The following is a 26,000-nucleotide window of genomic DNA, read 5'->3' as shown; positions in this document are numbered from 1 at the left end:
CAAACTCTGCTTCTTAACTTTTTTCGTAAACATTGACATAATGTCGATGACATAACACAGGAAATAATACAAATTGCTTTCTATACTCCCATGTTTATATGTTTATGTTTGTATTACAGTGTATATGTACATCTTAGTTGTAGTTTAAAAAGTTCAATTATCTTTAACTTTATATTTCTTTAAACAGTGAAGCTGACAGTTGACTGCACATTTTCTACAGAGAAACATGGCAAATGTGATATAATCAGACACGTCAGTTCAACCAAATCACAAAAATACACATTTTCCTCTTCCCTCCATTATCTACTAAATCAGGCAGTTTTGTTTGAAAGCACAACTTATTAGACATACAGTACACACCTAAGTGAAAATATCTGATTTATTTTTAACGTTTTGAGTTGATAGTACAGTATTACAAGTTAACTGTAAAGGATTAAATTACAAACATGAGAAGCCAGATCCTAGGTCAGCTAGTTTAACATAAAAAATCCTGCTGCAAACATGTTTCTGATTAATGTTGCAGGTATGAGATTAAAGTCTTTAAAAAGTTTCACAACAATAGTTCAGAAGGAGGAAGCATAACTTATAATTAACTTTATTTTTTACAGATTCATTTTAGTTTGTTTTAGTACATTTAAATGATCAGACCAGACCGTAATTGAAATTTGGGTTTTTCACATTTTATTGTAAAACTTTTCTTTTTGAGTTGAATAAATGTAAGATTAGATTAATTAAGTGGCCAATGCTCTAAATTTAGCTTTCGTTGGGATCACAGATAAGCTTCTGCACCGACAGCTGAGATTGAGCATGAGGACGGGTCTGATAGTCTGGTCTCTGAGACCATAGATGAGGGAACTCAGACATTTGGGAACTATAATGAGAGAAATATAAAGAATAGTTTGTATGTTTATAGTTAAGATCCTGTCTCGAGTGGACACAACTATGATCAGTGTGCTGTGTACAGTGGAGGACATACTGAGGCCCAGCTGCAACAGATGCAGCAGCAGTGTTTTAAGGGCCTTCTTGGCTGAAGCTTTGTCTGTGGAAGCCGACCTGGCTGCTACAATGATACCAAAATAGGAGAAAGTGACGGTGACACCTGCTAATGCAAACAGAAAATAAGTGGATGCTTTGTCATAAAGATTAGATCTTGGATCAAGGAACACACTATCTCTGCCACAAAAGTCTTTCATTTGCATACGCTTCATGTCTTCCAAGCTAACATTTAACATCAGGCTTAGTTGAATAAGACAACTTAGTGAAGTAAAGGTCCAAAACACACAAATAGCTACACCTGTGTTTCTCATAGTGATGATGGCAGCGTGCCGTAGTGGATAGCACACAGCTACATATCTCTCCAGACACATCAACACCAGTGTGAGAAAAGAGACACCATGTGGGAGACTGTAGAGTACTGTTAGAGCAGCACACACTGGATACAGCATTTTTACTCCCATGGCTGACAGTAAAAACAATGTCTGATTGTGTGCCAACTGCACAGTGTCTGCAATAAGAAGGTTAGACAGAAGAATATAACGAGAGGTCTCCCGAAACACTGGTTTACTCTTCAAAGTGAACAACATGGTCCCATTAACAAAGAGAAACACACAGCATGGTAATGTTGTTACGGTGGAAAGTAACACAATGACCAGTAATCCCTGACGCTGGAACTCAGAAGTGATGTTGGTCTGAGTTTGATTAATGAAGGACATACTAAAGAAACATTAAGTTCATCTGAAATTCAAACACAAGGACAACATAGTAAAAAAACACGTTTTTGCAACAGCAGCTTCAATGTTTAAAGCGGAGACGGTGACAGAGTTCATATTGTTCAGTTAACCCACCAACATACCTCTTTTGCACACTCTAGTGGGCAGAGCTGATCTGCTCGATTTACTCTCCCTTCACATTATTTATGAGATCTATCCACACACACACACGTGTGATGACATCACTTGTCGACAATGCTGAAAGGGTTGGTATGAGAAGGCCAAGGAAGTAGTGTCTGTAAAAAGAATAAAAAGAAATTAATCAAAAGAAACCAATAAGAGTTTTTAAAGTAGAGTCAAATGTTTCTTCTTAGACTTAAACTATGACAATGTTTAATGAGTTTAATAAAGTTTAATTAACAAACAACTTCAAGTGTTTAGGGTTTCCACTGAAAAGTTCACTTAAAAGTTTAAACCCACGTATGTTATTCATGAATTTGGATAAAGTTTGTTATCAACTTTGTTATTAAAATGTTTCCTTGTTGAGATGCTGTCATTAGCTATCAGCTAGCAAAGTAATTACATTTGAACTTAGTGAATTTAAAACTCTAATTGTGAAATTCAGAGGCTCTAGTTAGTTGGTCAAGCTACAAAATGTTGCACAGTTAGCAGCTAATGTGGAAAAGCTTACATTAGAAAGAAAATGCCAAATTCTTTCTCAGGTCTGCAGGCCAACAGAGTGGGCCATTTGTAAAACTGATACTGAAGATGTAGTTTCCGAATTCACTCCCTTTGAAGAGAGTGCTTGAAAAAGGAGATCTTTATCATGTTGAGACTATCTCTCCACCATATATATTTGATATGTACGATCCCCACAGCACAGCTGATGTGGATACTCTTTAAGACACAACACCTGTGGTGATAACGCACTGATTAGAGTTTGAGTACGCTGTAACGACAGCAATGTAGTCCACTTATTTAGTAAGAAGGAGAGCTGATCTAAAAGCCCTTCTCTGGGTAGCAGTTCTCTCTCTTGCACAGGCTGTTGGAAGCATGGCAGTTAGCAGTCTTGGCTTTGCTGATTACTTGTATAGTTATTGTTCTCACGTAAAATCTGACCCAGTCAGAGTAAGCAGCAGGCATGCTTCCAAACAGTCACTTTACCACCTTGGTAGGTGAAGCTTGTGTATTGGCGGCTGCCACTTAATATCTTTTGCTGTCTCTATCCTGGAGTTCAGCTCTGGCTTAGACATTGCCACCATGCTGGAACTCCACTTTTATTAGTATATTTACAAGCGTGCTTACAAGAAGTACACCTGCTTAAAATGGCAAGCCATGTTCACATGGCATTCTGGCAATCTCTTGTAAGCATGGACCCCTAAGTCCATGCTCAGGTATCACAGATGCTACCTTTGTCTCTTTGTGGCCCTGTGATGGAGTGACGACCTGTCCATCCATCCATTTTCTGTCGCTTATCTTGGTCCGGGTCATGGGGGTAACAGTCTAAGCAGAGATTCCCAGACCTCCCTCACCATATTCATCTCCTCAACCTCTTCTAGGGCAACACTCGGTTGTTCTCAAGCCAAACAAGAGATATCGTGTCTCCAGTGGGTCCTTGGTGAGCCCAAGGCCTCCTCCTGGTGGGACATGTCCAAAACACTTTCCCACGGAGGCATATTGAAGGCATTCTAACCAGATGCTCTAACCATGCCAACTGGCTCTTTTCAAAACAGAGGGCACCTACTTTACTTACTGACCTCCTCATCCTATTCATAAGGGTAAGCTCAGCAACCCGTCAAAGAAAGCTCTTTTCCACTGCCTGTTCTTGCTATCCCATCCCCATCCTGGCTGCTTTCTTTTCAGCTGCAAGTTTCCCCAGTGCTTGCTAGAGGTCTCCATTCGAACAAGACCACGTAAACAACAGAGTTCAAAAAGCAATTCTAAGCTAAGCCTTGGCTGCACCTAGAAATTCTGTCCATAAAAGTTAGCTACCAATCCTCAGGAAACTGTCCCAGACTTCAGTGCAATGTTGCACAGTTACAACTACCAAGGCAGCCCAACTTTATCCAGGGCCTTTAAGGAACTTGGGGCAGATCTCGTCCACCCCCGGAGGTTTGCTGCCACAGATTTATTTAACTACCTCAGTAACTTCAGCCCCGGTAATTGGCCAGTCCTCCACTATCTCTGCTTCCACTGTGGAAGGCATATCAGTCAGGTTGAGAAGATCCTCAAAGTATTCTCTCCACCACCAGACTATATTCAGAGTTGCAGTCATCAGCATTCCGTCCTTACTCTGGGACTGGATAGTGTAGTGGTAAGATTGCCACCTTTCCAGTGGGGGACCAGGGTTCAAATCCCCTGCATGAAAGGTACTACCTTCAGTCTGGGTCCTTAGGCAAGACCCCTGTTACCCTACCTGTAAGTTGCTTTGGATAAAAGTATCTGCCAAATGCATAAACATAAACATACTATGAACAGTTTTGGCAAAGCACTGCTTCCCCTGCCTGAGACATCTGACGGTTTGCCAGGATCCCCAAATCCGCGTGGCTCACATTTGCAAACAACAGTCAGACCCTTTTCCCTCACTTCGAGGTACAGGGAGCCTACACTCTCATTCTGAGGAAAAAACTAAAACATTCACGTGCACAACGGGGAACTATAAGTAAGCCAACCCTCACCCACTGTCTCTCACTAAGGGAAACTCCAGAGTGGAATAAAGTCCATCTCCTCTCCAAGAGATTTGTTCAGGAACCTCTGCAGTGCATTGAGGTGAGTCCAAATATATCTAGCTGGCATCTCCCGCACAAGCACCTTCCCCACCAGTGTGGTGACGTTCCATGTCCCAGTAACCAGTTTCAGCAGCTGGGGATCACAGCAAAGGTGGTCACCCAATCCAAAAGGCTGTGGATCCTTATGGCTCCTCTAGCAGGTGATGGGTCTAAAAGAGAGTGGTCCCATGAAGCTCTTTTGCACTGTATCTGGCTGAACCCTATAGGAGAACATTTGATCACTAGGAACTTACCACGATCCTCCCCCCTAGATCTGGCTGCAGGGTGAGGACCCGGTCTACCGAACCCAGTGTTTCTCAATTCCGGTCCTCGGGACCCACTGCCCTGCATGTTCTCGATGTTTCCCTCCTCCAGCACACCTGATTCAAAGGATCAACTCGTCATCAAACTCTGCAGTGGGCTGATCAGGAACCATTCCTTTGAATCAGGTGTGCTGGAGGAGGGAAACATTGAAAAAATGCAGGGCAGTGGGTCCCGAGGACCGGAATTGAGAAACACTGACCTAACCCAAGTGAGGTAACTGGGCTCCATAAATTGAACATCATAAAAGTATTTTAATCCCAATTTGAAGTTTGTAGTTTGCCCCTGACCAGGGTGATGACTCCTCATCGCATCAACATTTATGCATCCAGGATAAGAAGCCAAGGCCTTGTGCTAGATTTACTTTAGAAAGATAAATTCAGCCTGACTTACTGTGAAGTAATTTATCAAATGTATAATGTTAAGTTACGTCACACTGTTGTTACCTTTTGATGACAAGTAGAAGAAAACCAACATAGATGTAGTAGATTTTTGCATCCTAAAAATGATACAGACCATTTTTCTACATGAATAGGTTTATTGAACCATCACATCTGAAGTACCTTTCCTTCTTCCAGCTCTGCCCCATGTTTGTATTTCAAGTCTTATAGCCATATTATTATCCCTTTAGGTTTTTCACATTTGATTTGAATAAATTCTACACAAGCATTGAATTTTCAAAAGGAAAGAGGCCAAAGTAAATTATAGGTCAAAGTGTTCAACTGAATTTGAACTTTTGTTAGTGAAGTGACTTACTGTTATGGAAGTATTGTTTTCTGTTTGTGAAATTCTCTGAGGTGTTTTAGAGAGAAATCCCAACACCTGACCAAATCCCCTGAGAGCTCATTTAGATGCATCAAATATTCAAACTCTGCTTCTTAACTTTTTTCGTAAACATTGACATAATGTCGATGACATAACACAGGAAATAATACAAATTGCTTTCTATACTCCCATGTTTATATGTTTATGTTTGTATTATAGTGTATATGTACATCTTAGTTGTAGTTTAAAAAGTTTAATTATCTTTAACTTTATATTTCTTTAAACAGTGAAGCTGACAGTTGACTGCACATTTTCTACAGAGAAACATGGCAAATGTGATATAATCAGACACGTCAGTTCAACCAAATCACAAAAAATACACATTTTCCTCTTCCCTCCATTATCTACTAAATCAGGCAGATTTTTTTGAAAGCATAACTTATTAGACATACAGTACACACCTAAGTTAAAATATCTGATTTATTTTTAATGTTTTGAGTTGATAGTACAGTATTACAAGTTAACTGTAAAGGATTAAATTACAAACATGAGAAGCCAGATCCTAGGTCAGCTAGTTTAACATAAAAAATCCTGCTGCAAACATGTTTCTGATTAATGTTGCAGGTATGAGATTAAAGTCTTTAAAAAGTTTCACAACAATAGTTCAGAAGGAGGAAGCATAACTTATAATTAACTTTATTTTTTACAGATTCATTTTAGTTTGTTTTAGTACATTTTAATGATCAGACCAGACCGTAATTGAAATTTGGGTTTTTCACATTTTATTGTAAAACATTTCTTTTTGAGTTGAATAAATGTAAGATTAGATTAATTAAGTGGCCAATGCTCTAAATTTAGCTTTCGTTGGGACCACAGATAAGCTTCTGCACCGACAGCTGAGATTGAGCATGAGGACGGGTCTGATAGTCTGGTCTCTGAGACCATAGATGAGGGAACTCAGACATTTGGGAACTATAATGAGAGAAATATAAAGAATAGTTTTGATGTTTAAAGTTAAGATCCTTTCTTGAGTGGACACAACTATGATCAGTGTGCTGTGTACAGTGGAGGACATACTGAGGCCCAGCTGCAACAGATGCAGCAGCAGTGTTTTAAGGGCCTTCTTGGCTGAAGCTTTGTCTGTGGAAGCCGACCTGGCTGCTACAATGATACCAAAATAGGAGAAAGTGACGGTGACACCTGCTAATGCAAACAGAAAATAAGTGGATGCTTTGTCATAAAGATTAGATCTTGGATCAAGGAACACACTATCTCTGCCACAATAGTCTTTCATTTGCATACGCTGCATGTCTTCCAAGCTAACATTTAACACCAGGCTTAGTTGAATAAGACAACTTAGTGAAGTAAAGGTCCAAAACACACAAATAGCTACACCTGTGTTTCTTATGGTGATGATGGCAGCGTGCCGTAGTGGATAGCACACAGCTACATATCTCTCCAGACACATCAACACCAGTGTGAGAAAAGAGACACCATGTGGGAGACTGTAGAGTACTGTTAGAGCAGCACACACTGGATACAGCATTTTTACTCCCATGGCTGACAGTAAAAACAATGTCTGATTGTGTGCCAACTGCACAGTGTCTGCTAAAAGAAGGTTAGACAGAAGAATATAACGAGAGGTCTCCCGAAACACTGGTTTACTCTTCAAAGTGAACAACATGGTCCCATTAACAAAGAGAAACACACAGCATGGTAATGTTGTTACGGTGGAAAGTAACACAATGACCAGTAATCCCTGACGCTGGAACTGAGTAGTGGTGTTTGTCTGTGTTTGATTAATGAAGGACATACTAAAGAAACATTAAGTTCATCTGAAATTCAAACACAAGAACAACATAGTAAAAAAACACGTTTTAGCAACAGCAGCTTCAATGTTTAAAGCGGAGACGGTGACAGAGTTCATATTGTTCAGTTAACCCACCAACATACCTCTTTTGCACACTCTAGTGGGCAGAGCTGATCTGCTCGATTTACTCTCCCTTCACATTATTTATGAGATCTATCCACACACACACACACACACACGTGATGACATCACTTGTCGACAATGCTGAAAGGGTTGGTATGAGAAGGCCAAGGAAGTAGTGTCTGTAAAAAGAATAAAAAGAAATGAATCAAAAGAAACCAATAAAAGTTTTTAAAGTAGAGAGTCAAATGTTTCTTTTTAGACTTAAACTATGACAATGTTTAATGAGTTTAATAAAGTTTAATTAACAAACAACTTCAAGTGTTTAGGGTTTCCACTGAAAAGTTCACTTAAAAGTTTAAACCCACGTATGTTATTCATGAATTTGGATAAAGTTTGTTATCAACTTTGTTATTAAAATGTTTCCTTGTTGAGATGCTGTCATTAGCTATCACCTAGCAAAGTAATTACATTTGAACTTAGTGAATTTAAAACTCTAATTGTGAAATTCAGAGGCTCTAGTTAGTCGGTCAAGCTACAAAATGTTGCACAGTTAGCAGCTAATGTGGAAAAGCTTACATTAGAAAGAAAATGCCAAATTCTTTCTCAGGTCTGCAGGCCAACAGTGGGCCATTTGCAAAACTGATACTGAAAATGTAGTTTCCAAATTCACTCACTTTGAAGAGAGTGCTTGAAAAAGGAGATCTTTATCATGTTGAGACTATCTCTCCACCATATATATATTTGATATGTACGATCCCCACAGCACAGCTGATGTGGATACTCTTTAAGACACAACACCTGTGGTGATAACGCACTGATTAGAGTTTGAGTATGCTGTAACAACAGCAATGTAGTCCACTTATTTAGTAAGAATGAGAGCTGATCTAAAAGCCCTTCTCTGGGTAGCAGTTCTCTCTCTTGCACAGGCTGTTGGAAGCATGGCAGTTAGCAGTCTTGGCTTTGCTGATTACTTGTATAGTTATTGTTCCCACGTAAAATCTGACCCAGTCAGAGGAAGCAGCAGGCATGCTTCCAAACAGTCACTTTACCACCTTGGTAGGTGCAGCTTGTGTATTGGCGGCTGCCACTTAATATCTTTTGCTGTCTTTGTCCTGGAGTTCAGCTCTGGCTTAGACATTGCCACCATGCTGGAACTCCACTTTTATTAGTATGTTTACAAGCGTGCTTACAAGAAGTACACCTGCTTAAAATGGCAAGCCATGTTCACATGGCATTCTGGCAATCTCTTGTAAGCATGGACCCCTAAGTCCATGCTCAGGTATCACAGATGCTACCTTTGTCTCTTTGTGGCCCTGTGATGGAGTGACGACCTGTCCATCCATCCATTTTCTGTCGCTTATCTTGGTCCAGGTCATGGGGTTAACAGTCTAAGCAGAGATTCCCAGACCTCCCTCACCATATTCATCTCCTCAACCTCTTCTAGGGAAACACTCGGTTGTTTTCAAGCCAAACAAGAGATATCGTGTCTCCAGTGGGTCCTTGGTGTGCCCAAGGCCTCCTCCTGGTGGGACAGGTCCAAAACACTTTCCCACGGAGGCATATTGAAGGCATTCTAACCAGATGCTCTAACCATGCCAACTGGCTCTTTTCAAAACAGAGGGCACCTACTTTAGTTACTGACCTCCTCATCCTATCCCTAAGGGTAAGCTCAGCCACCCGTCAGAGACAGCTCTTTTCCACTGCCTGTTCTTGCTATCCCATCCCCATCCTGGCTGCTTTCTTTTCAGCTGCAAGTTTCCCCAGTGCTTGCTAGAGGTCTCCATTCGAACAAGACCACGTAAACAACAGAGTTCAAAAAGCAATTCTAAGCTAAGCCTTGGCTGCACCTAGAAATTCTGTCCATAAAAGTTAGCTACCAATCCTCAGGAAACTGTCCCAGACTTCAGTGCAATGTTGCACAGGTACAACTACAAAGGCAGCCCAACTTTATCCAGGGCCTTTAAGGAACTTGGGGCAGATCTCGTCCACCCCTGGAGGCCTTCTGTCACAGAGTTATTTAACTACCTCAGTAAATTCAGCCCCGGTAATTCGCAAGTCCTCCACTATATCTGCTTCCACTGTGGAAGGCATATCAGTCAGGTTGAGAAGATCCTCAAAGTATTCTCTCCACCACCAGACTATATTCACAGTTGCAGTCATCAGCATTCCATCCCTACTCTGGGACTGGATAGTGTAGTGGTAAGATTGCCACCTTTCCGGTGGGAGACCAGGGTTCAAATCCCCTGCATGAAAGGTACTACCTTCAGTAGGGGTCCTAAGGCAAGACCCCCGTTACCCTACCTGTAAGTCCATCCATCCATCCATCCATTATCTGCCGCTTGTCCGGGGATCGGGTCACGGGGGCAGCAGCCTAAGCAGAGAAACCCAGACATCCCTGTCCCCGGCCACTTCCTCCAGCTCTTCTGGGGGGACCCCGAGGCGTTACCAGGCCAGCCGAGAGACATAGTCTCTCCAACGTGTCCTGGGTCTTCCCCGGGGCCTCCTCCCAGTGGGACGGGCCCGGAACACCTCACCGGGGAGGCGTCCAGGAGGCATCCTAACCAGATGCCCGAGCCACCTCATCTGACTCCTCTCGATGCGTAGGAGCAGCAGTTCTACTCCGAGCCCCTCCCGGATGACGAAGCTTCTCACCCTATCTCTAAGGGAAAGCCCAGACACCCTGCGGAGGAAACTCATTTCGGCCGCTTGTATTCGCGATCTTGTTCTTTTGGTCACTACCCACAGCTTGTGACCATAGGTGAGGGTAGGAACATAGATTGACCGGTAAATCGAGAGCTTGGCCTTCTGGCTCAGCTCCTTCACCACGACGGGCCGGTGCAGAGCCCGCATCACTGCAGATGCCGCACCGATCCGTCTGTCAATCTCCTGTTCCATTCGTCCCTCACTCGTGAACAAGACCCCGAGATACTTGAACTCAGGAGTCAGATGAGGTGGCTCGGGCATCTGGTTAGGATGCCTCCTGGACGCCTCCCCGGTGAGGTGTTCCGGGCCTTTCCCACTGGGAGGAGGCCCCGGGGAAGACCCAGGACACGTTGGAGAGACTATGTTTCTCGGCTGGCCTGGGAACGCCTCGGGGTCCCCCCAGAAGAGCTGGAGGAAGTGGCCGGGGACAGGGACGTCTGGGTCTCTTTGCTCAAGCTGCTGCCCCCGCGACCCCATCCCCGGACCAGCGGAAGATAATGGATGGATGGATGGAAATGTGAAAAACTTAAAAACCCGGTCATACAGAGACCGAACAGCCCATATCAAGGAGTCCGGCACTCCATACTCCCGGAGCACCCCCACAAGAATCCCAGAGGGACACTGTCGAACGCCTTCTCCAAGTCCACAGAACACATGTAGACCGGTTGGGCGAACTCCCATGCTCCCTCCAGGATCCTGCGGAGGGTATAGAGCTGGTCCACTGTTCCACGGCCAGGACGAAAACCACACTGCACCTCCTGAATCCGAGATTCGACTATCCGGCGGATCCTCCTCTCCAGTACCCCCGAAAAGACCTTACCAGGTGTTGTGGAGAAAATAGAGACGAGTACGCGGTCGGTCAGCAGTCCATTGGGGAATTTATTGAACAAACCGTCACAACAAGTGTGCATACAGAATGTACAAAATGTCCACCGTCTTCATACTGTGAACCAACTTTATACTGGTTTAATCATAACATGCATGCGTCATCCGGACTCAATCTCTTTCTGCGACGCCAAGCGTCTGCCCTAAATGTAAACAGCCCATACTACCTTTTACCCATATTTATATGAGCCGAGCACAAGATGTAACTAGGCCAGATGTCATGAGGATGTCATGACATCCTTCTCCCACATAGTCCCCCCTGAAATCACTTATCAGTGATTTAATAAAGAAATAATCTAAAATGAAAGAAAATCATCCCACATAGTTAATTAATAATTAATTAACATAATCAATACTAGATCATCATCCTAATAATTCTACAACATCAATTCACGGGACCAATTTGAAGAACTGAAAAGGAATATATATGTGTACTCGAATCACATGAAATGATTACATTAAATCAAACGATACTGAATACAACAACACTACAAATTTCACATTGCCATCACACTTGTCCACTGTTCGCAGTGCATAGGTGCGAAAAACCCACCGACTGCTACTTCCGTAACTCATGTTCTTATCTTGGGAAAACTCACCTAAGGCCCCACCCCACTTGGCGACCGACCACTTTACCAAGGTCGCACTCCGAACAGTTGACTGACACGGTTGGCAATGGACATATCAGTGATCAGTTTTGATTGGTAATAAACATAGAATGAATACACGACCATCAACCCAATTAATCACCGTTTTGTATCAAGTACAATACATAAAATCATGGATTATCACACAACAAACGTAATAAAAAGCAATGTAATGCAGCTCTTCCAGTCCCGTCCCATCTCCTGGACTCTGGTGCCGTCTGCTCCTGGCCGAACATCCGTCCGGCTGGGTCTGGAACTGCTACGCTAACTTTGGGAGGAGAGGTCGCCAGTACGTCACTCCCAATCAAAGAGATCTTCAGCATCTCTTCTCCCTATCCTACTAACCGTGGTTCCACCCTCGAGGAAAGAATCATGTGAACCGTCCGTTGATAACCTTCATTCGTTGGCCCGCTCTCCCATGCGCTGGTCCTCAGACCTGGTCTCGCATGGTCATCTGCCTCCTGGTTTGTTCCATACTCCGTTTGAATATCACTCGCAGCAACCACCTTCTCAGAATGGGTATAATGCAACACACCAATAGGGCAACCATTATGAATATTGACAATATAGCTAATCCCGCCTTCACTGCCATCGCTCCCCACTCTCCCAAAATCCCATCCAGACCAGTCCACCACCCGTCACCACCACCAGCATTACTCTTTAGCTCCTCCTTCAGCTCCCTGATCTTCCCCATGGCCGTTGTGAACGTACCATCAGCTGCAGTATTCCCGGGTATAAATGTACAGCATTTTTCCCCAACCATCTGGCAAACGCCCCCTTTCTCCGCTAATATCCAATCCAAAGCCTGTCTGTTCTGCCAAGCCATCCTACTCGTCTCATGTAGTTGTTCTCCAAAGGCTGCAAGCCCTTCACTCGTGTAGTTAAGAATTCTCTGTTGGTTGTAATAAATGTAATTAATCCACTCCACATTTTTGTTAATCGTGATCCACGGCAAAATAGACTCAAATCCAGCTGCAACCTCACTGCGTGCTTTGAACTCAAAAGGAATCCCTCTCGGCTGCCCTATCGCATCCAAGTAAACGTGCTTATCCATGATATAATCACCACTAGATCTTTTAACTCTCCCATTTTCCACATCCAACCCCAGTAACTCGTTTACCTTGTCATACACTAACACAACCGAAGTTTTCATCCTCACAAGTGCACACAGGCCTATCCACCTGTTGGGTAACACATTTAACAAAACATCATCTCCACACATCCAGTAGCTATCAGCTATTGGATGTGTCTGATCCCCAAACAGGTAGAGAGTCGGAATTGTCATTTCTATATCCTCACATTTTTGATCCAAAGGAACTGGATTTTCATACCACACAGGTGTCCTGATAAATATTGGTTTCATATTTGCGTGTGGAAACCAAGATAAAACCCATGTGACGTTGCATTTAACGGTAGTATTACCTACGTGAGTTCCACTGTCATTAGTAAATCCACCACTCGTAAAGCATTCAAACTCACCATCGTAATCTACTCTATAATCAGTCGGAGGCCCGTCCTGTGTTGTACTAAGATTAAATTCAGCACACGATGACTCCAATTTGTGGCCCCTCCCTTTTTTGAAAAAGTCCTGTAATTTATTTGCCCCAAACATCAATCTGCACTTAATCCCACACATAGGAAGCTCAAACAATAACCATTTATCCTTCTGAGATGTAAACCTACCTTCCCTGCATTCCCGTCGCTGAACCACTGTACAGTCCTTGAAGGTGTGTGGCTCTGGAACAACAACAGGCAACGCCCCTGGAGCGCCTGCGCATATGAGGCACTCCGTCGCTGTCAGTTCTCTCGTAGTGTACCATGCCCACCTATACCACATATTCTGTGCTGCCTTCCCCCACAAACCATCTTCCACACTTACACTGTTCTCCTGCCTCTTCCTGTGCATGTCCCCTCCATATGTTCTTGGATTAGCATGATTCTTCCGTCCTGTGTTGCTAATGGTATCAAGTCCCCCTAGATTTTCACGAGACATCTTCCTATTCTTACCACCATTGTGAACAACTCCTTTCTGGCCCGAGGACACCCTGATCTTCCCAGATTGTCCCTTCGTTGTCGCGTCCGGAGGCGGTGGCTTGGTTGTCTCCTCCGCCGGACCCATGATCCACACCTCCTCACCATCCTTTATTCCAACGTACTTAAATTCAAGCTTAACATCTGCCTTCTCACGAGTAGCTCTAGTGTGTAATGCTGGCCAAGTTTGTGGCGCGGCATGGTCCGAGTGGGTGTGTGTTGTTGCATCATACTCATCTGACCCAGGCTGGCTACTTCCCCCGCTCGGTGCCTTCCTCACTGGACCCCTTCCCGCCTCTCTTGGATGCGGGATCCTGTCCCACATCTCCAGGCCTTGCTCTCCTGAGCCCATACCGTCGGCCAACACCCACACCTGGATGCTCATCAGTGTCAGAAATCTTAACATCTTCCTTTTGTTCATTCTTCCCCTCGGACTTCACTCCGTCTGTGCCTTTAACCCGCACCTTAGTGCAGTGATTCAAATGGTACCAAGTGTTGCTACCTTCCACTTGAACTGCTGTTGGCGTCGCTCGCACCACTGCGTACGGACCTTCTCGTCTTGGCTCGTGCCACTTCCTTCGGAATACTTTGATGTACACCTGGTCGCCTGGCACCACTGGTCTCTCAACCGGCTGCTCGAGACTCACGTCTCTGGACTTCTCCCGTAGATAGATTGTTCTGTGGATTGCAGTCAGCTGCCTCATATAAGCTTTCAACTCTGTTTGCAACTGTTCAAGTGGGGGCCCTTTAAATGGACCTCTCAACTGAGGTGCCGGCATGGGTCGACCCGTTAGCATTTCATGCGGTGTTAGGTGCGTGACTCTATGAGTCTGCATACGATAGCTCATTAGTGCAAGCGGCAAAGCATCTACCCAATTTAGCTTAGTTGAAGCACAGATCTTATTCAATTTCACTTTCAAAGTTCCATTGATTCTCTCAACCATCCCCTGACTTTGTGGGTGATACACGGCCCCACAGCGCTGCTTAATTCGCAGCTGCTGCAGAATGCCTTTCGCAACCTTCTGAACAAATGCTGAGCCGTTATCTGAGCTAATCTCTGCTGGAATGCCAAACCGAGGAATCACCTCTCTTACCAAAAACTTCACGACCGTCTCTGCTCCCAAATCCTTGGATGGAGTTGCTTCGACCCATCGGCTGAAACGATCAATCACCACTAGCATGTACCTTTTCCCTTGTACTGTTTTAATCATGTCCACATAGTCTATGACCAATGACTTAAAGGGTCCTTCTGGCACCGGAATGTGTCCCACTGGTGTCTTCACACCCTTTCGCACATTATTCTGTGCACAGATTTCACATTGACCCAACACTTCATCAACCATTGCATGCATGTATGGTGACCAATACCCTTGTTGTTTTACCTTTTTCACTACCTCTGCCCTGGCGCAGTGATCCACACTGTGAACATCAGAGATCAGCATTGTCAGCAGAGCCACTGGTGCCACCAGGAGACCCTCCTGTGATCTCCACAACCCCTTCTCGTTCTTCACGGCGCCTCTCCGCGTCCAGACATTGTGCTCCCCCACCCCTGCTTCCTGTTGCATTAGAATGATGTCTTCTGGCGTGACAACTGGCTCCAGTGACACCATCGGTGCCAAAACAGCCACCTGGCATCCTGATGCTACTTTCGCTGCTTCATCAGCCGCGTTATTACCTTTACTGACCATCTCGTTACCTTTCCGATGTGCCTGACACTTTATTACTGCCAGTTTCGAGGGGAGCATCATGGCTGCAATCAACTCCCTCACTTGGACCTCGTGCCGCACTGGACTCCCGTCTGCCCTTCTGAATCCTCTCTGCTTCCAAACTGCTCCAAACAAATAGCAAATACCATGAGCATATGCAGAATCTGTGTACACATTTGCAACCTTACCCTTCGCCAGTCGACATGCTTCCGTTAATGCCCTCAGTTCAGCCAACTGTGCCGAACATGGCTGTTCACACTTCTCAGCCTTCACCGTCACAAAGTCTCCGTCCTCCTGCTTCACAACTGCAAAACCTGCATGATTACCCAAATGATCTCTGAAACATGAACCATCCACAAAGTAGGTGACATCAGCCCGCCCCAGCGGAGTTGCTTCTAAATCAGGTCTCAATTTGGTGTATCTCATAGTTTCTGCTACACACTCATGTGGTTCTCCTTCAAACTCGAGTGGAATGACATCTGCCGGATTCAATGTAGTACACTTCTGTATTCTCACATCAGGATATGTCAACAGATGCATAAACTGCAAACACCTTGCCTGAGTCACAACATACTTTCCCTGATTTATTAATTCTGAGATGTTATGGTGTGTCATGATGTTGACTGGATACCCCATTGTTATTGTGGACGCTTTCTCATAAGCATACTGCACTGCGGCCAACCCTTGATAACACGGTGGCCAGCCTTGTACAACATTATCCAATTTTGTACTGTAATAAGCAATAGCTTGTTTTCTTCGACCACTACACGTTTCCTGCATCAATACTGCAGAAGCGTACATGTTGTGTCTGTTTGAGACATATAAGAAAAATGGCTTCTCATAGTCTGGTATTGCCAGTGTTGGTGCTTTTTGCAAATCCTGTTTCAAACTTTCGAAGGCTAACTTAGCCTCGCTGGTCCACTCCAGTGGTGCTTTCAACCTTTGGTCTTTGGATTGTTTCATGATCCCTCTTAAGGGAGCGCATTTAATTGCATAATCTTCCATCCAATCTGCACTGAAACCTGTCATCCCCAAAAAGATCATCATTTCCTCGATTGTTTTTGGACATGGTGCTTTACTTACTCCCTCCAAGTGTGTTGGGGAAATAGCAATCGTTCCCTGCGAGATTACCCTCCCCAGATAATCTACTTTAGGTTGACAATACTGCAGTTTCGATTTAGAAACTTTGTACCCTCCCTCTGCCAGCCTCTCAAGGATCTTCATAGAGTCCTGATGACACGCCTCAAGTGTTGGTGAGCATAGCAAGAGATCATCGACATAGCGTAGTAGGGTACCGCTCAATGCGAGGCCCTCTAGGTCCTGTCCAAGGACCTGGTTAAACACATGAGGGCTGTGTTTAAACCCTTGAGGAAGTCTGGTGTAAGTGTACTTCTTACCTCTGTATGTGAATGCGAACAAATACTGGGATTCCTCAGCTAGAGGAACGCTGAAAAATGCAGAACATAAATCGATTACTGTGAAAAATTTTGCCTCAGGAGGCACGTTGGTGAGGAGTGTGTACGGATTTGGCACTTCTGCTGGCCAATCTTCCACAATCGCGTTTATCATGCGCAAGTCATGTGCTAACCTGTATTTAGATTTGTCTGCCTTCAGGACTGGAAATATTGGAGTATTACACACACTGACTGTCTCAACCAACACTCCTTTTCCTACAAAACCTTCTACCGTCCCACTTACCCCCTCTTCTGCTTCTGGCTTGAGTGGATACTGAGGACGATTAGGAAGTTTAACATTAGGTCTCAATTCTACTTTCACTGGATTAGCCGATTTCACCAAACCAACATCGGCCTCATTCTTAGACCACACTTGGTTTGGGACATGAGCTATCATTTCTTTCAACAAATCACTCTCAACACTTTGTGTCTCACTTTGCTTAGCTGTCTGGACTGATTGGTTCGCCAATGCCATAACAGCCTGCGGTTTCGCCAATGCTGATATGCTGCATAGGATTTTAATCATTGTGGCATCCTGTGATTGGAAAATTAACGGATTCTCTGTTCGCTCCCACTTTACTCCTAACGCTGTTTTCATCATGGGCCCCACATCCTTTGCTTTGAAATTCTCATTCACCAACAAAGTAACATGTGGAGCAGATTCTGGCACATTGTACCATTTTGAAATAAATGCATTTGATTCCACATTCATGGCTGCCCCTTGTTCTCCAATGATAATGTATTGAGTTGCCAAATTTATCTCAGAGTGTTCCGTTTGTTTGTCCCATGGCTCTTCGAACTCTCCACTTTTTGAAACATCATAGTACATTGTACAATGATAATCGAGCGTGGGTTTCCTTGCTTTAGGGCACTGGGCTTGAATGTATTTTTCCCATTTGTTCCAAGCCACTGTTACTGGCTCAGAAATGTCTCCCAACCAATAGATTCTTGCTGTGTCTGCCTGTGTTGACTCCGGAAACTCCAGACCTCTTTTATCCAAGATTATGCCTTGCGGTGAACACCAAATCTTAATTTTTAATTTGCACAGAGCATCCCTCCCCAGCAAGTTAAGGGGAGTCTGAAAAGATACCCCGATTGGCATCCTGATTTCATTTTCCCCTGTGGAGATGCGCACGGGGGCGGTCATTTGTACTAGCTGCTTAATTCCCGAGAATCCTATTGTCTCAATAAATTTATTTGACATGGGGAGGTGTGTGGCATAATATTGACTTACACAAGTGTAGGTGGCTCCAGTGTCCACCAACATTGGAGTTGGCTCATCCTCAATTAGAACCTGCAGCATCGGTTCTTCATCAGCTCCCACCATTACGACTGGAAACTGACCCTCCCCTCTAGGACTCTGTGGGCACCCCTAATAACCAAAGTTTGGACTCACCCATGGGCCTGCCGGGCCACTTGATCCACCCCGCGGGGACTGGCCGCGGTCCTGCCGCACATTCTGATTTCCTGGTGCCCGCGGACATCTGTCAGCAAAGTGCCCAATCTCGCCACAAGCCCAACATGCTCCCGAGGACCTCCGTCTCCCAGCTGTGACTCTCCCGAACCCTCTCTGGGCTCGATACTGGCCTCGTCCTCCTGCCCGTGGTGTGTATGGTGGTTGCGGGTAGGCTTGAGGTGTGACGGGTTGAAAGGGTGCAGAGGGTGTAGAAGGTGCAGAGGGTGCAAAGGGTGGAGGTACCTGTTCAGTGGTCCCTGGTGTCATCAGGGCCTGGCCTCCTACCTTTGGTCCTTCCAACTGCATCTGTGTGAGTTTCCTCTGCAAGTTCTTATCCTGCTCCTTCCGTTTCCGTTCACTTTGCCTGTATTTGTCAATAGCATGCACAACATTATCCCGGAATGCCGCATGCGTCATTGATTTCAACTCTACCACATCCTCCAGCCTCGCTCGCACTGGGTCGGGCATGGCTTCTAGGATAGAGTCTCTGAATACAGAGTTGAGCACTGTGTTTGGTTCAATGTCTTGTTCCAGTTCTTGTTTCCATCTTTCCAACTGGCGTGCAACGTACGCCGCTGGATTATCTGTATCCAACAGTGTGTCGCTCTTTAATGCTTTTGGATCCGTTTTCGTAGGATACTCAGCTCGCAGAGCTCCCCACAGTGCAGGTCGATGTACATCGAACCCAATTCCATCTGCTCGATGGCCCACCATCCAGTCATTCATACTGTTTCTCAAAATGCCCTCCATGGTAGTAGTTCCAAAACACCTTGCCCACACTGCCTTGATGTCTCCCACAGCCAACAGTTTACCCACAGTTTCTTGTTCAAAAGCTCTTATCCATTTGCTTGCACCTGTGTGAATGTCCGGCAGTCTGGCAACCAGCCCCGCTAGGTCGAGCATCTGCCACGGCACATACTGTCCCTGCATCCCATTCACCAAAATCGGAAAATTACCCGCAGTATATTTCTGTGGTGCATGAATATTTGGTCGGTATCTTAAATTAAACTCTCTGTCCCTGCCGTTTCCCTGCTGGCCGGGTGGATCCTGTTCCTGAACCTGCTTTTCTGCTTGATTTATCTCTTGCTGTAAATCAACCATGGAATGAGCATGCTCTATCCAATATGAATCTTCTGCAAGTTTCCCCTCATATTCTGCATAACAGTCTAACCCGTGTGGTGTCTTCCTGGCCGTACTACAATGTTTGGGAGGCCTTTCATGTAACATGGATTTTTCTTGTGACGTCCTTTCCTGTAGTATAGACTTTTCTACTATGGGAGTGGTGGTACGATCTAGGTGTAATGCTTTTTGGTGATCTGAGGCCTGTGCCGTTGCTGAAGCTGAGGCTGTTGGACTCTTAACCTCTACAACAGATAGTGGTTTCGGATAACCTGAGGCCTGGGCTGATGTTGAAGCTGTTGGACTGCTGTGTTCAGTACAAGATGAACATTGATCACATGATGGTTTTTGATCTGACGCTGCCTGATATTGTGGGGGGTTTCCCCTTGCAACCTGATCTGAACCATCAACAGCGCCTGGCTCAGGAGCTCCCTGACTGCTTGAAGCCGCTGTCAGTGGTTCAGGGCGTACACAAGGTACTTCCTGATTTTTCATTTCAAAATCTCCTTTTATGTTCATCACCCCTGACAGTGTTGGATATAGTCCTGCAGACTCATACTGCTTGACCTTCTCCACCACCGGCTGTTCCCCCCTCAGTATGGCTACACCTTCCTTCAAATTCCTTCTGTAACGACGACCTTCAGTTTCAAAGAAGTGCAAAATTTCTAATTCAAGCTCCCTCTTTTTCTGTCTCTTTTTGCTTTTGTTTTTTGATTTGTGATCGTTGATTCTTTGTTCCATAACTTCACAGACAGCTACATCAAAAGTGCCATCCTTCGGCCAGGGTGGGAACATATTTTTGGTTCTTTTTTCCCATTTTTGAGATAATTTTTGAATGTCTTTGTAACGTCCTGGATGCCTAGCGCTAACGATTATTGTTGGTGTTACATCCATCGTCTCACCTAGTTAGTTCCCTAGAACCGGGAATAATAATTATTATTATCCCTTCCCCCCCCTTTTTTTTTTTTTTTTTTTTTTCCAAACAAATTTTGAAGACCAATTTCTAAATTACCTGATTATTCAACTCTACTGCTTATTTAATGCTCGGCTAAATTTAGCTTAGATGCAGCTAATTATTGGATTGGATATTATCAATGCTACTGTTAAGCTAATATAGCTCGTTGCTATTTTGATTCCTAATTAGGAGTTAGGTTCTTATTAGCTTATTGTTAATGCTATTGTTTGCTATCCAATGCCAACTGCTGTTGGTTTCCCAGCTGTTGTTAATGAATGCTAGCTTATTGCCAATTAAGATTTAAACCAATATTTGCCTTATTGCTATTGTTGATCAATGCTAATTGTGTTTCTGATCAATGCTAATTATGGCTAACGAAATGCTAACAAATGCTAACAAATGCTAACAGATGCTAACAATGCTAACTATTGCTAATCAATGCTACTTATTGCTAATCAATACTAGCTTCCTTGTTGACCAATGCTAATCGAATGCTAATTATGCTATTTAAGGCTAATTATTGCTAATCAATGCTATCGATTGCTAACCAATGCTAATCAATGCTAATTTATTGCTAAACAATGCTAGTTATTGCTAATCAATGCTATTGATTGCTAACCAATGCTAATCAATGCTAATTTATTGCTAAACAATGCTAGTTATTGCTAATCAATGCTATTGATTGCTAACCAATGCTAATCAATGCTAATTTATTGCTAAACAATGCTAGTTATTGCTAATCAATGCTATTGATTGCTAACCAATGCTAATCAATGCTAATTTATTGCTAAACAATGCTAGTTATTGCTAATCAATGCTATTGATTGCTAACCAATGCTAATCAATGCTAATTTATTGCTAAACAATGCTAGTTATTGCTAATCAATGCTATTGATTGCTAACCAATGCTAATTTATTGCTAATCGAAAGCTCAGTTAATGCTTACTCTGTTTAAAGTGACTCAGGCTTGGCGTTGCCCCAACCTTTGCTCACACCCGGATGTTTCTGATCCAATCCACACACAATGTCCTCCACCAATCCAGATGATACAATGCACGTCACGGCTACGTCAATTTCGACCAATGAAATCTGAACACACCTCTAAGCCCGCCTCCAGCGAACCACGTGAATTGTAACCAATCAAATATGAACACACCACTTAGTCTACCTCCCAGGCTATTATTAACTCCTCCCAATCATAACAATTGAACCAGACATAACAATTGAACCACACCCAAACTCAAAATGGCGTTTGTCACACTTTGTAACAAGTTAAGAAAAAGGAGGAAATACAAACTTTCAGCTGGACAGAGAAGAAATACAATTTAACACAGAAATAACAGTTGCACTATTCTTCACCTCGAAATGGCATTTGTTAAGAAAGAGAAAGAAATACAATTTAACACGCTGTGGACAGGGAAACTACAAATCAAAAGATACAGAAACAATGCATAAGCGAAAAACTTTCTTTATCAGGAATGTCACATTCAACTTGACTAGAGACAGCAACCTCTTCTCTAGGATTGCGAAACCCTCATTACTCGACTGATAGCAACTCCGCAATTAGCACATTACCTAAAGAAAACTAATAATTATTACAGTTCAACCATAAATTGCCCCTGGAAGACACAAGGAAAGAAAATGTGATCACACACGAACATTTGCAGCAGCAGAAAACTCTCAAGGACAGTGCATGCGCCCACACACCAGCCGCGGGAGCGCGCAGCACCCTCTGTCCCCCTGACAGCCAAAACACCTTCACTTGCCTGTTGAGAATAGAACTTTCGAAACTTAACACCAATCACAGCAGTATTCAATAATAACAAGATGCACTCAACGAAAATATAGAGTCTTAAAGAAAGAAGCCCACAGCGTTTAAAAATAACAGCACATTTCTGCAACAACACCTTATTTCCCCAAGTTATTAATGCGGCAACTATCACAATTAAGCAGATTATACCAATGAAGCAAATTATGACCATAAAGCCAGTTATAATAATGAAGCAAATCTGAGTGTAAATTAAAATACTACGAATACCCAAAAGTCAAGGGATGAGATGAGTTAGGTTAGAACCTTGATTTATCACACAAAATAATTTTCCTTTTTCTTTCTTTTTTTTTTAGATTCACATAAAACATCAGATTTCACACCCATTTGACAGACACAGACAGAGACCGGTCCCACACACTCATACCAAGTCAGTCGATCACCAAATCGGTCGATCAAAGTTTTGTGTCAGTCACCGTTCAAATCTTCACATTTTTAAATTATCAATTTCTTTCATTTAGACTTTTAATTTTTCAGGAGATGTTGGTGTCGGCAATATATGGAATACAAAATGTGTTTTCCCTACAAGCCTTGTGATATGGTTTCTTGACCAATGCAGCAAATGCTGACGTGTATTTATCAGCTTCGCTGTGACCTCTTAATAAAAATCTCCTGTGGCCAATTTCATAAACGAATTTGACTTTTCTTCTCCAAATGTCTTTATACTGAGGTCTCGGATAACTCCAAAGAGTTCTAAGCAGATATATAAAATGATATAAACATATATACTTAAAATGTGCCCGTATAGAACTGGAATTGACTTTTTCAGAGTTTTCTTGAACTGCTGTTTTGATTCCACCTCCAAACTTTTATGTTCGCAAGTCAATCAATTACCAGCATTCGTCTACTCCTTGACTAGTGAAAATAATTTTTCACATATATTAATGACTAATGCAAACCATAGTCCCACGGTAGCCCGAACCCCCAATGCATTAAAGGTCGGCCGTCGGCTCTATGACATCACTTATGGACGAGTGATAAACACTCTGCCCGCTCTAAAAGCGTATTATACTATTCCAGTTTAAACTCATCGATTTATTTCCCTGCCCGAGCATGAGCGACTAGTCCTTCTTAATTATCACAACAATACATCAACACAATAGCCCGACCAACTGCTCACAGCTGTCTGCTTTACAACTCACATAAGCTGCTGTTCACCCAATTTTATCCCAATTCACACATATGGCACCTCTTGGCCCAAAATTTCCCAACAATTTCAACAGCCCCCCTGCGCAGAGGTAACAATGAGATGCTTACCGAATATACTCGCCCTTCTCCCGTGTTCTTTTAAATTTGTGGAGCTGTCGGAGGCCCGTCACCTGTACACCACCAACAGACACCGCCGCTTTCAGAAAAAAAAGGAAAAAAATATGTCGTACCTGCAGGTTTAACGACTGATCTCGGCTGTCGGCGCACAGAGGACGCGTCCCGTCCGGCTCCAGCTGCCAAAATCTCACGCACTCGGGGTCACCATTATGTTGTGGAGAAAATAGAGACGAGTACGCGGTCGGTCAGCAGTCCATTGGGGAATTTATTGAACAAACCGTCACAACAAGTGTGCATACAGAATGTACAAAATGTCCACCGTCTTCATACTGTGAACCAACTTTGTACTGGTTTAATCATAACATGCATGCGTCATCCGGACTCAATCTCTTTCTGCGACGCCAAGCGTCTGCCCTAAATGTAAACAGCCCATACTACCTTTTACCCATATTTATATGAGCCGAGCACAAGATGTAACTAGGCCAGATGTCATGAGGATGTCATGACATCCTTCTCCCACACAGGGAGGCTGAGGAGTGTGATTCCCCCTATAGTTGGAACACACCCTCCGGTCCCCCTTTTTAAAGAGGGGGAACACCACCCCGGTCTGCCAGTCCAGAGGCACTGCCCCCGATGTCCACGCGATGCTGCAGAGGCATGTCAACCAAGACAGCCCCACAACATCCAGAGCCTTGAGGAACTCAGGACGGACCTCATCCACCCCCGGGGCCTTGCCACCGAGGAGTTTTTTGACCACCTCGGCAACCTCAGCCCCAGAAATGGGAGGCCCCACGTCCGAGCTCCCCAACTCTGCTTCCTCATCGGAAGGCGTGTCGGTAGGATTGAGGAGGCCCTCGAAGTATTCCCCCCACCCACTCATGACGTCCCTAGTTGAAGTCAGCAGAGCCCCGCCCTCACCATACACGGTGTTGACGGTGCACCGCTTTCCCCCCCTAAGCCGCCGGATGGTGGACCAGAATCTCCTCGAGGCCGTCCGGAAGTCGTTCTCCATGGCCTCCCCAAACTCCTCCCAAGCCCGAGTTTTTGCCTCAGCAACCGCCGAGGCTGCGTTCCGCTTGGCCTGTCGGTACCCATCAGCTGCTTCCAGAGTCCCACTGGCCAAAAATGCCCGATAGGACTCCTTCTTCAGCTTGACGGCTTCCCTCACCACTGGGGTCCACCAGCGGGTTAGGGGATTGCCGCCACGACAGGCACCGACCACCTTACGGCCACAGCTCCGGTCGGCCGCCTCAACAATGGAGGCATGGAACATGGCCCATTCGGGCTCAATGTCCCCCATCTCCCCCGGGACATGGTTGAAGCTCTGCCGGAGGTGGGAGTTGAAACTCCTCCTTACAGGGGATTCCGCCAGCCGTTCCCAACAGACCCTCACAATACGTTTGGGCCTGCCAGGTCTGACCAGCTTCCTCCCCCACTAGCGGAGCCAACTCACCACCAGGTGGTGATCAGTTGACAGCTCCGCCCCTCTCTTCACCCGAGTGTCCAGGACATACGGCCGCAAGTCCGACGATACGACCACAAAGTCGATCATCGAGCTGCGGCCTAGGGTGTCCTGGTGCCAAGTGCACATATGGACACCCTTATGCCTGAACATGGTGTTCGTTATGGACAGTCCGTGACGAGCACAGAAGTCCAACAACAAAACACCACTCTGATTCAGATCGGGGGGACCGTTCCTCCCAATCACGCCCCTCCAGGTCTCACTGTCATTGCCCACGTGAGCATTGAAGTCCCCCAGCAGGACGAGGGAGTCTCCCGGAGCAGCACTCTCTAGTGCCTCCTCCAGAGACTCCAAAAAGGGTGGGTACTCTGAACTGCTGTTCCGTGCATAAGCACAAACAACAGTCAGGACCCGTCCCCTACCCTCTCGTCTACTGGGGTGAACCCCAATGTACAGGCGCACAGCCGGGGGGCAATAAGTATGCACACACCTGCTCTAAGCCTCTCACCGCGGGCAACTCCAGAGTGGAAGAGAGTCCAACCCGTCTCGAGGAGGCTGGTTCCGGAGCCCAAGCCATGCGTCGAGGTGAGTCCGACTATATCTAGCCGGAACCGCTCAGCCTCGCGCACCAGCTCAGGCTCCTTCCCCAGCAGAGAGGTGACGTTCCACGTCCCAAGAGCCAGCTTCAGTAGCCGAGGATCAGACCGCCAAGGTCCCCGCCTTAGGCTGCCGCCCAGCTCACACTGCACCCGACCCCCATGACCCCTCCCACGGGTGGTGAGCCTGTCGGAAGGGGGACCCGTGTCGTTTCTTCGGGCTGTGCCCGACTAAGCCCCATGGGCACAGACCCAGCCACCAGGCGCTCGCCGGCGGGCCCCACCCCTGGGCCTGGCTCCAGGGGGAGGCCCCGGTGACCCGCGTCCGGGCGAAGGAACATGGTGTCCAATCTTCTTTATTATCATAGGGGTTTTTATGAGCTGTTCTTTGTCTGG

General features: G+C 45.0%; 1 protein-coding gene and 1 pseudogene across 1 annotated transcript; both read right to left on the bottom strand.

Annotated features, from left to right (window-relative positions):
- Positions 1-731: 731 nt before the first annotated feature.
- Positions 732-1,712, bottom strand: LOC142401889 (odorant receptor 131-2-like). The gene has a single exon (XM_075487347.1). It carries the CDS (start codon positions 1,710-1,712, stop codon positions 732-734), a length of 981 nt encoding a protein of 326 aa, XP_075343462.1.
- A 3,406-nt stretch (positions 1,713-5,118) lies between these two features.
- LOC142401887 (odorant receptor 131-2-like) lies at positions 5,119-7,376 on the bottom strand (annotated as a pseudogene).
- Positions 7,377-26,000: the final 18,624 nt, after the last annotated feature.

The sequence above is a fragment of the Odontesthes bonariensis genome, chromosome 16 (genome assembly GCF_027942865.1).
Source record: "Odontesthes bonariensis isolate fOdoBon6 chromosome 16, fOdoBon6.hap1, whole genome shotgun sequence".
NCBI lineage: Eukaryota > Metazoa > Chordata > Actinopteri > Atheriniformes > Atherinopsidae > Odontesthes > Odontesthes bonariensis.
This window is presented reverse-complemented; position numbering and strand designations above follow the sequence as displayed.

Bases quoted from the DNA above. Each gene is read 5' to 3' on its own strand.
- LOC142401889 (XM_075487347.1), bottom strand. From the start codon at position 1,712: ATGTCCTTCATTAATCAAACTCAGACCAACATCACTTCTGAGTTCCAG.